The sequence below is a fragment of the Halichoerus grypus genome, chromosome 6, assembly GCF_964656455.1.
Source record: "Halichoerus grypus chromosome 6, mHalGry1.hap1.1, whole genome shotgun sequence".
NCBI classification, from domain to species: domain Eukaryota; kingdom Metazoa; phylum Chordata; class Mammalia; order Carnivora; family Phocidae; genus Halichoerus; species Halichoerus grypus.
In genome coordinates this window covers 30,820,072-30,833,493 of record NC_135717.1, presented here as the reverse complement: position 1 = coordinate 30,833,493, position 13,422 = coordinate 30,820,072, and the positions used below count along the sequence as shown (strand labels likewise).

Below are 13,422 nucleotides of genomic sequence, written 5' to 3'. Positions count from 1 at the left end.
CTTGTGTGTTCCAGGTGGCGGAGATGCACGGCGAGCTGATTGAGTTCAACGAGCGCCTGCACAGGGCCCTGGTGGCCAAGGAGGCCCTCGTGTCCCAGATGAGGCAGGAGCTCATTGACCTGCGGGGACCGGTGAGTGCTCCCCCCTTGGGAAGGTCCCAGCCTCGCTCTTCTGCCTGCTTTGTCTGTCTTCCCAGCCTCTGCTGCCCACAACCACGCTGTTGAGTTTGTTCATCGGTGGCAGTGCCAAGGGTGTAGAAAAGTACGGAGACCAAAGAGTGAGCTGGCATGTACCCACCGTCCAGATTTCATGTGCACTAACCTTCCCTACACTTTGCTTCGGGTGGGAAGGGGTAGAATAAACACGGTGATACCAATTCTATTTGAAGCCTCCCCCTGGCAACATTTCATGCCCCCGCACCCCATAGTCAGTATCCTGAAATCGGTGTATAGCCTTCTCCTTCCTGTTTTTATACTTCACTACATAAATTTCCATGAGCGACAGTCTTGGTTTTGTGTAACCTTTACTTAGATGATGCTACCTGTATATATCTCCTTGCCCCTTGTTTTTGTTTGTTTTTAAGTCAGTATTGTGGTTTGAGGAGTATCTCACACAGGTCTAGTAGAGGATTTTCAAGCTGTGGCTCTCTTGATACTTTGGCCCCCTCAGGGTAGTCCCCCCATATCTGCGGTTCCACTTTGCCATGGTCTGGAAGCAGATGACCGTCCTTCTGGCGAGTTGTTAGGAGGTCATTGGTAGTCGAATGCCACATGACAACGCCTCCGTCACTCACCTCCTCCATCTCCTCATGTGGGCGTTGTTTCCTTTCACATTGTCACAAGAAAGAAGGGGGAATAAAGGACAATAAGATATTTTGAGAGAGAGGATGCATTCACATCTTTCATTACAGTATATTGTTAAAATTATTCTATTTGCTGCTGTTGCTAATCTCTTAGGTGCCGAATTTATAAATTAAACTTTGTTATAGGCATCACATAAAGGAAAAAGCAGAGTATATGTAGGGTTCAGGACTGTCCCGAGCTTCCGGCATCCACTGAGTCTTGGAATGTATCCCCCACAGTTAAGGGGGAAGATTGTAATTACATGTTGTGGGGGCTGTCCTGTGCTTTGTGTAGGATGTTTAGCAGCACCCCTGATTTCTACCCACTAGAGGCCAGTAGCACCCCACCCAGTCACGACATCCAAGAATGCCTCCAGACATTGCCAGACATTCCCTGGCCAAACCACCATGGTTGGGCGGGGGGCCTGGTCTGGTTCATTCACTTCCTTGACTCTTGAGTTCTCTCTTGAGCGAAGTACCATGATAATTTTAATCCAGTCGCATTTTACTGGACAGTTAGGTTGTTTGCATTATTTTGCTATTGCAAACCACGATGCTGAGAGCATTTTGTCCTCTTGTACATGTTCACAATAGCTTCTTCTTTTCAAAGGTTTATCGTGTCCAATGTTAGATGTCCATAGATTAAAGAATCTTAGGCAAATTCATCAATAGAACTGTCCTCAGTGGTGGTCAGTCTTGTTTGAAGTTACCTGCACCTGCTTCTCCTTATGTATTATTTTGATTCAGATACTAGGTGTTACTTCATTTATAGACCACTCTGTATAGATCTTAAAATCTTTAAAAAAAATAAAATAGGAAACCATAAATATGATATCATCATCATCCCTCCATTACCCTTTGTTCTTTTATACCATCAAATGTGTTCAGATTTCTCACTGTTCCATAATTTTTTAGAGTTTTTAAAAATTAGGATCCACGTGAGGTCCATGTGTCGTCATTGGTTATGTCTCTTGTGTTTCTTTTTTCATTTTAACACAGTTGTTTTGACTTGAGTAAAATAGAAGCTGAAATGTACCATCTTAGTCAGTCTTCATTATGTGGTGGGGTGGCCTCAGGTGAAACCCTCACCTCCCTCCGTCTCCTGAAGCTTGTCCTTTTCCCCAGCCAGATCTCTGCCCCATGGAACCCTGACGCCCCATTCCTCCCTCCTCCAGCCCCTGCCCACCACCGTTTTGCTCCCTTTGTCCGTGAATCGAAGCACTCGCTGATGTTTCTGTCCATCCGTCGCGTCCTCCTCCTCTCTCTTTTCCTTACCATGTGTTTGTGGAAGACCCTGGGTTGTGTCACCACCTGAACCTGGCTTATGGCACCTCTGCAGCGTTCTTCTCAGGCCCCTCTTTTGCTTGTATTTTCTTGAATTGGCACTTGGGTCTGGGGGTTGGGATGGAGGTTTAATTTTCCTGCGAACATCGCTGTCGCTGGGGCGGTGTTTTCCATCCGGAAGCACACCAGGTCTGCCTGTCTCTCCTTCCGATCCTAGCAGTCCTGTATTAGCACTTCCTGCATCCACTACACAAGCGTTTCCTTGAGATCTGCGCCCGAGGGCGAACTTGCCAAATTGTGTGGTTTGGTATTTTAAACGTTACTGAGTTTTACTTTTTTTTAATTTTAATACCTGTTTATGATCTCTCAGTCAGTGTGCAGGAGTTCCTGCCAACACTTTGACATCCCTACCAACACTTCTGGGCACGAGGCGGGTTTTAACTTGTGTTTTTATGATCGCAAGCGAAGCGGACCATCTTGCCATTTGCCAGCTTGTTATTTCGGTTTCCACTTCTGTGATGACTTGCAGCCTGTGCCAGTTTCCTGTTGGATTGCATGTGTTTTCTTGCTGATTTCTAGTGGTTCTTTGCCTGTCTTTTCAGTTATGCATGTTGTCAATATTCCAGCCTATGGCTTACTTACAAGCTTTTTAATAAAAGTGGAAAATTTTAAGCCTGTGGCAAAGGGACAGTCATTTAATGAAACCCCATCACTCACCTTTGCAGTAATCTCCTCAGGGTCGTTTTTGACTCATTCTTACTCAGTTCAGTCCCTTCCCAACTCAGATTATTTGGATGCATATCCAAGTCATGATATTATTTCAGGCACAAATATTTCAGTATTTATCACTAAAAGATATTTATAGTACCATCATCATCCCTAAAAAATTAATGATAATTCCTTAGTATCCTCAAATGTCCAATCAGTATTCAATGTTCTCCAGTTATCTCAAAAATTTTTTTTTATTTATTTGCTCTAATCAGGGTCTTAGTGCAGTGCCAACAGTGCAGTTGGGTGCTAGGTCTTTTTTAGCGTCTTAATTTGTACATTAGCCTCCATATCTACCCCCCCCCCTTTTGTTACTATTGAAAAACCTGGCCTTTTGAACGGTCTCCTATTTAGGATTTTGTTGATAGCAACCCCATGGTAATCCTTACCATGTTTCTCTGTTCCTTGCCTTTCCTTTGAATTGGTCATTAGCTGTAGAGTGTAGATGAGTTTCAGGTTTCATTTTTTTTTTTGGATACCTTGCCCTCACAGGTGGTGGTGTGTACTTCCTTTATATGATGTCAGCATGTGAATGTTACCTCCTGTGCTTAAAGACCCACAGTGCAGTCCCCAATTGAGTTGGTTTCCCTCACTCCTTACGTGTTCAAGATGTGTACAAGATCTTTGTGGATTTCATTCATTACTGAGATACAGGTTTTCCTACGAGGGAAACACAGCAGGTACCTGTTGTGCACTAAGAACCCTCTGTGGGAGGTGATTTCATCTTTGTTTTATAGCTTGACTGAGGCTCCGAGAGGTCCTGAATCTTTCAATGAGTATGTCATGGAGTTGGATTCAAACTCCGCTTTAATCCACAAAGTCTGTTTTCTTTCTTAAGCTCCACCAACTCTGGGGATTTGGGGAGAGCAGGTATGGGTGGGTTCCCTTGTGTTACCCATTGCCCTTCCAGGCAAGGTCCCAAGGGTCCCTCTTTGTGTCCTTCCCGGCTGTGTCCCACGTTAAAGACTTAGGCAATATGGCTCTCATCTTACTGCCATCTGTGGCCCCCCTCGCTGAGAAAGGACAGTGGGGTTGCAGGAATGGGGAACTCGCTGTGCTGACTTGTGTTTCAGAGTGTGAGTGGACCTGGTGTGGGGGACAGGCAAGTGGCTCCCGTATCCCTGCGTCCTGGCATACTCCAAGGCCGCCTTACTGGAGGGGGACTTGATAGCAGGTGAGGACCAAGGAGTGGTCCCGTCCCTTAGGAGAGGTTCATTGTGGATCCTGGAGAAGTGCCTGTGTGTCCTCTATGCTGAAGACAAGATCAGTGACTCCTTTCAGTGCAGGTGCATCTTCAGGGAGCACCTTCAGTGCATTATTCTCCTTGTGGATGATGGAAACGATGAACCAGCTGCTCTAAGTCAACAACTCCGATTTTAATAGGTAGCATGTATTGATGTCTGCCCCAAATTTAAACACTTTTAAAGTTTTAGTACTCCATTTAATCCTCCAAGACCCTAGCAGTAATTACTATTATGATATCATTTTGCATAAGAGAAAACTGAGGCTCGGATATGGACTAACTCAGCCAAGGTCCTACAGTGAGAAGTGACAGATCTGTGTGCCTTGAAAGACTGGAGTTTTCTTTAAACAGTTGGAACTTGTAAAATTTTGGACTCTTGACAAATCTTGTTAGACCCATGCTAGAAAGGCAAGTAGTCTAAAAGAGCATGCAGTGAAAAGTGAGTGAATCTCCCTCCTATCGCGGGCCCCTAGCCTTCCTCCCTGGAGTCAGTAATGACCCCCCAGTGTTGGGTTTGTCTTTCCAGAAATGGATGCCCGAGTAAGTTGCATGCACACTCCCACATGTTTTAGTAACTGGTTGCCTCTTCTATTCACTGTTCACAATATGACTTTCCCCCTACTTAACAATGTAGTTAAGAGATCTTTTTATTTTATTTTACATACAGATATACCTCATTCTTTTTAAGAGCTACATTGTGTTCCTTTGAACTGGCAATACCGTAATTTATTTAACCAGACCCCTACTGATGGATATTGAGTTTCTCATTTTTATTTTTATGACAACGGGTAGCATAACACTCTTATGAAACCCTACATTTGGATTAGAAGATTGTCTGGCAGTCCGTGGGACTCAGCTTGGCTAGGTGAAGCCCCAGAGATTGTGCCTTAAAAGATTTCCAGGGCACTGGGGAGGACCATCACCACCTTCCATTCTCCTCCACCTGTTGGAGGAAACCCTTCTGGGGGGCCAGCATCCATCACCAGCTCACGATTTATCAAGTTCTTGACAATGTGTTAGGCACCCACTGGGTCTTCACGTTCATTCTCTCAGTTAATTTTGAAGAGGAGCCTGTGAATCAAGCGAGGGTGTTATCCTCTTTTATAAATATGGCAACTGGGGGATGCCTGGGTGGCTCAGTTGGTTAAGCATCTGCCTTCAGCTCAGGTCATCATCTCAGCGTCCTAGGATCGAGCCCCGCATTGGGCTCCCTGCTCAGCGGGGAGTCTACCTCTCCCTCTGTCCCTCTACCCACTTGTGGTTGCTCGCTCTCTCTCTCTGGCAAATAAAGTCTTTAAAAAAATATGGCAACTGAGACACAGAAGGGTTGAGGCACTCCCCCCCGCCCCAATGCCTCATTATGGTGTACCGCACTGATCGTTATCTGTCTTCTCTGCTCCATGAGAGCAAAATGTCTGTCTCCTGCTCTCTTTGAGGCTCAGTGATTCATGTGGTGGGCACGGAGTTAAGGTGGGTGGGCTCACTGAGTAGAAAATTGGGTGAATGAGTGAAAGTCACAGGTAGGAGGGTGGAGTCCAGATTTTCCCTGGGCCCCTTTGATGTGCACACCCACCTGCTCTCTGCCAGGCCATGCTCCTTTTGCTTCAAGTCTGAATGCCCTTTAGGGCAGTGACGTCTGTTCACACAGAGGCGTCCCGGACTGTCAGGGGGTCCTTTCCTGGGGGCAGGTTGTGATGGCCAGAGGGAGGAGAGAGGAAAGTGGTCATTAAGGGCCTGAAGGCTGTGGGAAGGCTGGCCCTTTCGGCAGTGGCCCCCAGAGGACGCCTTGACCTTGTCATCATTGCCTCAGGGCTGCTCTGGTTGGTTCCCCAGAGTCAGACAGCGGGGGGCCAAAGAAAGGAGGAAGTTCGAAGCTCAGTTTCAGTTCTGGAGGCTTCTCTTAGTGAGAGGCATCTGTTAGGGAATCTCAGCCTCTCCTCCCCTCATTTCCACCCGGTCTGGCTCTCTGCTGCCCCTGGATTAGACTTCCTCCCACACCACTGGAGTGTTGGAGGGCCTCAAGGGCAGCACGGAGTTTGCCTTATTTAGAAACCCCAATTTGCTCTTCTCTCAAGTGGGGAGTAATGTGGCATCTCTGGGTGACTCAGTGAGAGACTGCCAGTAAAACCGCTCAGTGGTGGGAACGTGGCAGGGGCCTGAGCATTTTCATCTCCGATCCCCAGTGCCTAGCACCACGGCGCACATAGTAGGCACTCAGTGAATGTTGCTGCTCGAGAATTTCATTTGCATGGAGTCCGTGAGGACTGTATGGACCAAATCATTTTTTTAAAAGATAGGAGCCGGGAAAATGGTTTGCTCTCAGTGCTATCTTTTGTGATATTATAGACTTTTAAGCCAACTCACTTATTTTAAGAATGAGTTTGGGATTAGGGGTTGAAGTTTTTTCATTTTCTTTTTTTGAATGTAAGTATTTTTAGGACTCTGCTCATTATTCTTTTTCCCCCTCTGGTGTAAGATGTGAATGAATGCCCGAGTTTTTTCTTTTTCTTTATTTTTTTCCTTTAGCAGGATTTGATTACAGCCCTGAGAGTTCTCTGGGAGCACAGCTCCTGTTTTGAATAATAAATGGAGACAGAGAAATAGAACCTTGTAAGATTGTAAGGCATGGAGGTCAATTAAAGTCCTCAGCGGGGAGAGCTGAAGGCTAAGCGACTCATTACCTGTGAGTTTGTCCCCGCTTGGGAAGCAAACTTGGTCTCACTTTACATAATTAAAGCTGGATTCCTCTTTTTTTCGGCTCCCATGGTGGGTCTCTGTTTCTTTTGTCCCAAGCACCTTTTAATTGGATCCCCTCCCCTGAGGCGGAAGAGATGGCCCACTTAGTCTGACTGGAGGCCTGTGAAATCACTGCCTTGACTCAGAGCATTAGCCCCAGTAGCTTGTCTGCCCCCGCTCCCCCCACCCACCCCATCACTGCACTCTTACCTGTACCCTCCCTTGTCTGTTTGGGGAGGGGACTCCCCCTTTGTTAGCCATTGACCTTGTGATTGGTGTTGGTGTGCATTTGAATCCTCTCCCCCTGAGAGATCCGGTTTCCGCCGAGCTAACTGGGGGTGTGTGTGTGGGGGGTGTGTGTGTGGGGGGTGTGTGTGTGCGGGGGTGTGTGTGTGCGGGGGGGGGGGTGTGTGTGTGCGCGCGCGCGCGCACCGCGCAGAGAGATTTCATGACTCAGCCCGGGGCACACAGCTTCGTGATAGAACCGAATGCGGATCCAGTCCTTTCTCATTTTTTAAATACCATGCCGCTTACTCTTTTATTTTACTTTTTTGTTTTGTTCATTTCAAGCAAAATGTGTCTGTTGTGCTCTAGGCCACCACACTGGGTGGTTCTAAAGACTCCCATTCCTCTGTGGTGAAGCTCTCACACATTCCCACTGCCTTCCTGCAAAATGAATCTCTCCCTTTCTTGTCTCCCCATCTCACTTTGTACATCAAAGTGGTTTCTTTTTTTAAGCCTCCTAATCAGTTCATCCCGATATCAAAAGGGCTCTTCTGGAAACTTGGAATCGAGAGGAGGCAGTTTCCCAAAAGCAGAACAATGATTCAGAGGGTGTGCCGAGTTGGTGCCTGTAGAAAAGAAGACCGTGGTGATGTAATTATCTTGAAAAATGTTAGCCTAGAGCATGTTCGATGGGTTTCTTGGCTGTAGCGCTTCTCACGATGGTGCCTCCTAGCTCTCCAAAGGAGGTAGATAGAACACGTACTTTATGCATTATCTCCTAAAATTATTTCCCCAGGGAGCATCTTTTCTAAGATGTTTTTGGAGGAATGCATTTGGGAGAGTTAGGGCCACTTTACCCATGCACTAGCTGGCAAGGGGAGCATGGAAGCCTGGTTTGTCTCATGGGCCTGCCCTGGCACGCCGTCCGTAGGGGCTGGAGGGGAGGCGGTGACGCCGTGTGGCTGTGGGGTGCGGCGGGCTGGCTCCAACCGGCCTTCCTCGTACCCCCAGCCGGCCGGGGCCTCGGCCATGTGAGCAGCACCATAGCTCAGGCACTCACGGCCTCCTACACCATGGCCCTCCGAGAGCAGGTGGTCCTCGTTCTCGCTCGCTCTCCTGCTCTTTCAGTTTGTTCTTCAGTCTCTCTCTCTCTCTCTGTTTCTTCTGTCCCTTTGAGCTTCTCTTTCTTCGTTCCTGGGCCTGTATCTACTTCTCTACTTTTCTCTCTCCCTCTCTGCTCCTCTCTTTGTCCCTTGGCCTCTGCCTGTCTTTTTCTGCTGTTCTCTTTCTCTCCACTTCCTGTGTATGCCTTGGTCTCTGTCTGCCTACCTGTCTCATGCCCATGCCTGAATCTTTGTCTGCAGCTGGCTCGCTCTGTCTCTGCCTTCCCCGCTCCTTCCCACGTGCTCTCCTTCTGTGAGCATTCACGTTGCTGTGTGGTGTGGAGATGCTCGCTGTTCACTGAAGCCGCCTTGACAAACTCACGTCCCTTCCACTTCCTCTTCCTCTTCCTCGTCCCACTGGCGTGCTTTGCACGGCCTCCCCCTGTGAAGTGACTTACCCTAGGATCAAGTTCCCTGAAAGCCTGTGTGGACTCTCCCCTCTCGGCCGCTCCCCTCCCGAGCCCTTGGCAGGCCCCTAATCGGGCTTTCCATGGTGCTTGGGGCTCCAGCATTTGGCACGCTGTCTTACCACTTTGTGTTGAACTTTGTTTCCTCTGCAGACTGCTAGCTTCCCTGAGACAGCGGCCCCATGTTCCTCTCCCTCTTCTTGGGGTGGTGCATGGTGTCACTCATGGAGCATTTGATGTGTAAATCTGAGCGCGCACCTGTGGTATCCATGGTAACACTCTGTTAACCAGGATACGTGATTATCCATTAAGGTGCCTTCCTGGATCCTGCTGGATAACAGACCTGCTGTTAATCCTTGCTCTAAGCTGCTTGGTGTTTCCACGGGACACCTTCCTCTACTGTGGAAATGACTGAACTGGTGGGAGAGGAAGACAAGTAATTTAAAATTCAGGGGTGAGATGGATGGAAAAAAACTCATCCCAAGTTTTTTAATATGGCTCACTTTGAAATGAAATGCTTCCTGGGACTTTCTTGGTATCGTTAAAGCCTTCAGAGGAGTGATCTCATTTGGGGGCTGATGCTATTTAAGTAGAGAAGCTTAATAAGAAATATATTTTTCAGCTGGGTGGCACTTGCAGAATATCTAATGATCAAGGACCAAATTGTCTGCGGCCCCACAGCAGCTCTAAACATCGTGTTCCAAATTATAAGAGGCTTTTAAATTCAGTACTTGGACCATCAGTGTTTTAATCGTCTACCGTCTTGAAGGAGATTATTTTTAAAAGTGCCATTTAAGAGAGGCTACTAAAAATATGTCTCACATAGACGCTTAGCTTAGAAATGTTAGTTTTTGACACGAAATCATCCAGAAAGATGCTTGCAGAACCTGCTTCAGACCTCTCTGGGCTCCAGAATAAAAGCCCCTCTTTGGGCCCAGCACCTTTTCCTGTCCATAGGCAAATACTCCGAGTGATCTCACGCTCCTTGCTGTTAAAGCAGAGGGCTCTCCAAATCGCAAGTCTATCTCCCCACATGTGCCTGGGTTAAACTCTGGTCCCTGGTCTGTGGTTGGTTTGCTCATCACCATGGGTAGTTGGGTTTCATGGGAAAGCCCCGGGGGGCTACAGCTGACGGTTCGGGTTGGCAGCGCCTGGCTACCCAGGGTTTATGGGTGCCGAACTTTGAAAATACGTTTTCATGAAGATGAGAGTTTTGTGTCTGTTGGCACGTGCAGCATGTGCAAGCTTTGTCCCCAAGTGGGTCTCATATCGATGCGAATAGGAAACACTGGCGAGGTACAGAATAGTCAGGATTTATACACCTCGTGCTCTGTGATGATTTCAGCTGTGCATCCAGAGAGGGATTTGCTGCCCTGGCTTAGGCTGCCTGTCAGTCACGTGTTCTGTGTGGCTGTCTTTATACAAGAGTGTGGGCACATTGCAGGGGTGTGGTGGACGTGGAAGATACGGGCTGTGCCCTTGCAGAGGTCAAAGACTAGAATCTGGTTTGACGTGACTTGCGTCTCTCTGGTTTGACTGCTTTGTGATTTGGTTGGAGATCGAGGTCTAGACAGGATAACTTTGACACCTTTCCTGCCCCTGATTCTAAAGAAAGAGAAGCCAAGATCATGAGCCAGCCTTTGACCCCCACCCCCCGCCCCCGCATTTTACCTATTCTCGCTTCCCCAGCACAGCTTTGTGAACGGCTCCTTTGAGTCGGCTGCTCACAGCCCCACTGGCTCCACCAGCTGAATAGGCAGGCAGTGGTAGCCAAGATGCTCTGGTGCTCACAGGCCCTTTGCCCCTTTTTTTATTTACTACCAGGTCCTTCCTGAAATGAGCCTGTTCTTCCATGTTTGTTTTCACCTGCCCCCGGTGCTCATATTTGGATGAACCAAAGTCCCGTGCTCAAGACCCACACACACTGTTGGTGCCAGCGACTCCCATTCTTATTTATGTAATAAGGTAGCTGTGATCTCACTCTGCCTTCTGTGGAAGCTGCTCCCAGACTACACTCCTGCTTCTCCCAAAAAGGGTAGCAAGCTCAAGACCTTGGTGTGACTTTGTTCCCGACCATTGTGTGTTTTATTGGCTCGTAGGTTTCTCAGTATGATGTCGTTAGCATGGAAAAGGGGTTCCTGTGATCGAGGCGTCTGGTGGGATTCCGGTAGAGGTTGGTCTGGGCTAGGACCTCTGTCCCATGTGGTCAGACTGCACCACTGTCTGGACTGCTTTTTGTCAACCTCAAAACGTAGACAGCCCCAACCTGTTCCGTTCTGTCACTCCCATGTCTTAGAAGTCTTTCCAACCAAGACCTGTCCATTGATTCCTAACTTAATCTGTTTCTGCTAAATTGACACACACAGTATTTCTAAGGATACATAACCACGTGATAATACTTGTACAAACCCTGTAACTAAATAAATTATATGTATTTATTCCTTAATTTAATAAATTTTTCTCTGTGCTTCTAATTAGTTCTACTTTCCCTACCAACTGCATGTGACTTTCTCCATTTTTTTTTTTTTAGGTTTCTTCCCAATTTTTATAATCTTTTTTTTAAAAAAATAAAGGACCGGGGCACCTGGGTGGCTCAGTCGTTAAGCGTCTGCCTTTGGCTCAGGTCATGATCCCAGGGTCCTGGGATCGAGCCCCGCGTCAGGCTCCCTGCTCCGCGGGAAGCCTGCTTCTCCCTCTCCTACTCCCCCTGCTTGTGTTCCTTCTCTCGCTGTGTCTCTCTCTGTCAAATAAATAAAATCTTTAAAAAAATAAATAAAAAATAAAAAAATAAAGGACCATCTCTACTTCTCCTCTCCTGGCCCTTTATAAACTTAGGACTGCTGTGTTGGGCAGTGAGCAGTTTTAACTCAGGGGCATCTTGATATCAAAATGACCTTACAGTTTGCTCTGGAATCTTTCCCCATATTTTTTTTTTTTAAGATTTTATTTATTTATTTGACAGATAGAGACATAGTGAGAGAGGGAACACAAGCAGGGGGAATGGGAGAGGGAGAAGCAGGCTTCCCGAGGAGCAGGGAGCCCGATGCAGGGCTCGATCCCAGGACCCTGGGATCATGACCTGAGCCGAAGGCAGACGCTTAACGACTGAGCCACCCAGGCGCCCCTCTTTCCCCATATTATTAAAGTAGATTTATGTTCTTCCAGAAAAACGAATACTGTTTTTGTTCTATGTTTCATGGAAGTTGAGTCCCTGGCCAGCTGGTTTGTGGAATCCAGAGTAGATTTTGCCTAGATATATTGTGCTCTCTCTCTTCTGGGAGACCCAACAGATTATGTGGTTGTATTGGAACAGTTACATCTTGGTAAAGGGATCCCTCATGAATTTGAAAAAAGCGGAACTGTGGGCTCCCTTGATCTGTTCTTTTGGAAATGACCTCTTCTTGAAGGACAGGCGCCATCTTGGACTTGCCCACCGGGTTCCTGAGCCCCTTGGCCCATGGGGACTGCAGAGTGGCTGCTTACTTTCAAGGAAAATGATTTTATTGACCAGGATTCAAATGGTTTTCTACCAGATACTCAAAAACTGAGGAACTTGTGCACACCAAAATGGGTGGTTGTGGTTTGAGGTGTCTGGGCATGGGAGATCTGACTTGGCCAAGGTTTCTGATGAAGTTGGAAAAACCCAGGTCCCCTTAGATTTTTTTTTTCTCCCTGGGAAAGTGGTTTTCTTACCTCTTTGCTGTCCTTGAGTATCCCTGCCTTTGGCAGCATGAGTGTGGGCACCTCTACTGAGAATCATCTCCCTCCCATTACAGCAAGGCCCACAGCCATCTGTTGCTCCCAGCACCTTGAGACAGAGCTGATGTTTCTTTTAGCTTTGTTGTGAAAAGAATCTGGCAGATGCTGAAGCAGCACCTGACTCTCACCTTCTTCCTCCCCTCTTACTGTTGGCTCTTGGGTCACGGAGTTCTGCCCCCTGCATTTGCTCTTGCTCTTCAGACTATGTGCCGTGCCTTGCTTCTCTGCCTTTTGTCTTTCAGAAGACATGCTTCATGTTTTTTCCTAAATTACGTAAACAAGAATATATTTTTGCAAGAAATTAAATAATATAGACATAAGCCATAGTTGAAGAGAGTACAAAATACAAGTGTCCCTCTCCCAGAGATCTCTCCTATGAGGAGGTTTGGTATCTGTCCTTCCAGATATGCTTATGCATTTACAGAAAGACAGAGGTATATACATATACTTCCCTATTTTTACCAACTGGCTGAGGCTTGGCTTTCTCCATTCATGAGCATGAGTTGGCATCTCCTTCCTTCCCTCTCTTCCAAGTCTTTTCCAGCCCTCGAAGTCCAGCTTGTTCTCCAGCCCTTTGTGGCCCTGTCAGGACTGAGTTGTTTTTATTCGTGACTGCCTCTGAATTCCTGTAATCCTTCTTTCCCCACTGGGCCGCCCCTTTTGTCTGCTTTTCTCATGCCATCCTTTGTTAACGAATTTGTTCTGTTGAACTCTACCCAGTTAAGTTTTTCTGCCGCTGGACCCAAGTTTGTTGTGCAGTGGAGGGGACCCAGAGGTATGTTCACACATAATTGTGATGGAGTATGGTTATGTGTGACACATGGTTGGCTCTCAAGACGAGTTTGTTGAATGAATGAGCGAACAAAAGACGGAGTTCTGTAGAATGGTTGTAATGGTAGCACAGTGGTGGGTTAAGGGACTGATGGGATTGGCAGGGAGGGCTTCAGAGAGGAACTGTTGGAGTTGGGTTTTGAAGGATGAGTCAAGGCTGGTCAG

The 13,422-nt window shown here is 47.3% G+C and overlaps 1 protein-coding gene across 2 annotated transcripts in view; it reads left to right on the top strand.

Annotated features, from left to right (window-relative positions):
• The window catches only part of SNX29 (sorting nexin 29), a 505,967-nt gene that overhangs the window by 323,902 nt on the left and 168,643 nt on the right, over nucleotides 1-13,422 (top strand). For both annotated transcript variants that reach the window (XR_013448903.1, XM_078074795.1), the window contains one exon: nucleotides 15-131. Coding sequence is in view for 1 of the 2 variants with exons in the window: in XM_078074795.1 (XP_077930921.1) it covers nucleotides 15-131 (117 nt within the window). In the remaining variant the exon portion in view is untranslated. Of the gene's footprint in view, nucleotides 1-14; nucleotides 132-13,422 lie in introns of those variants that run through there.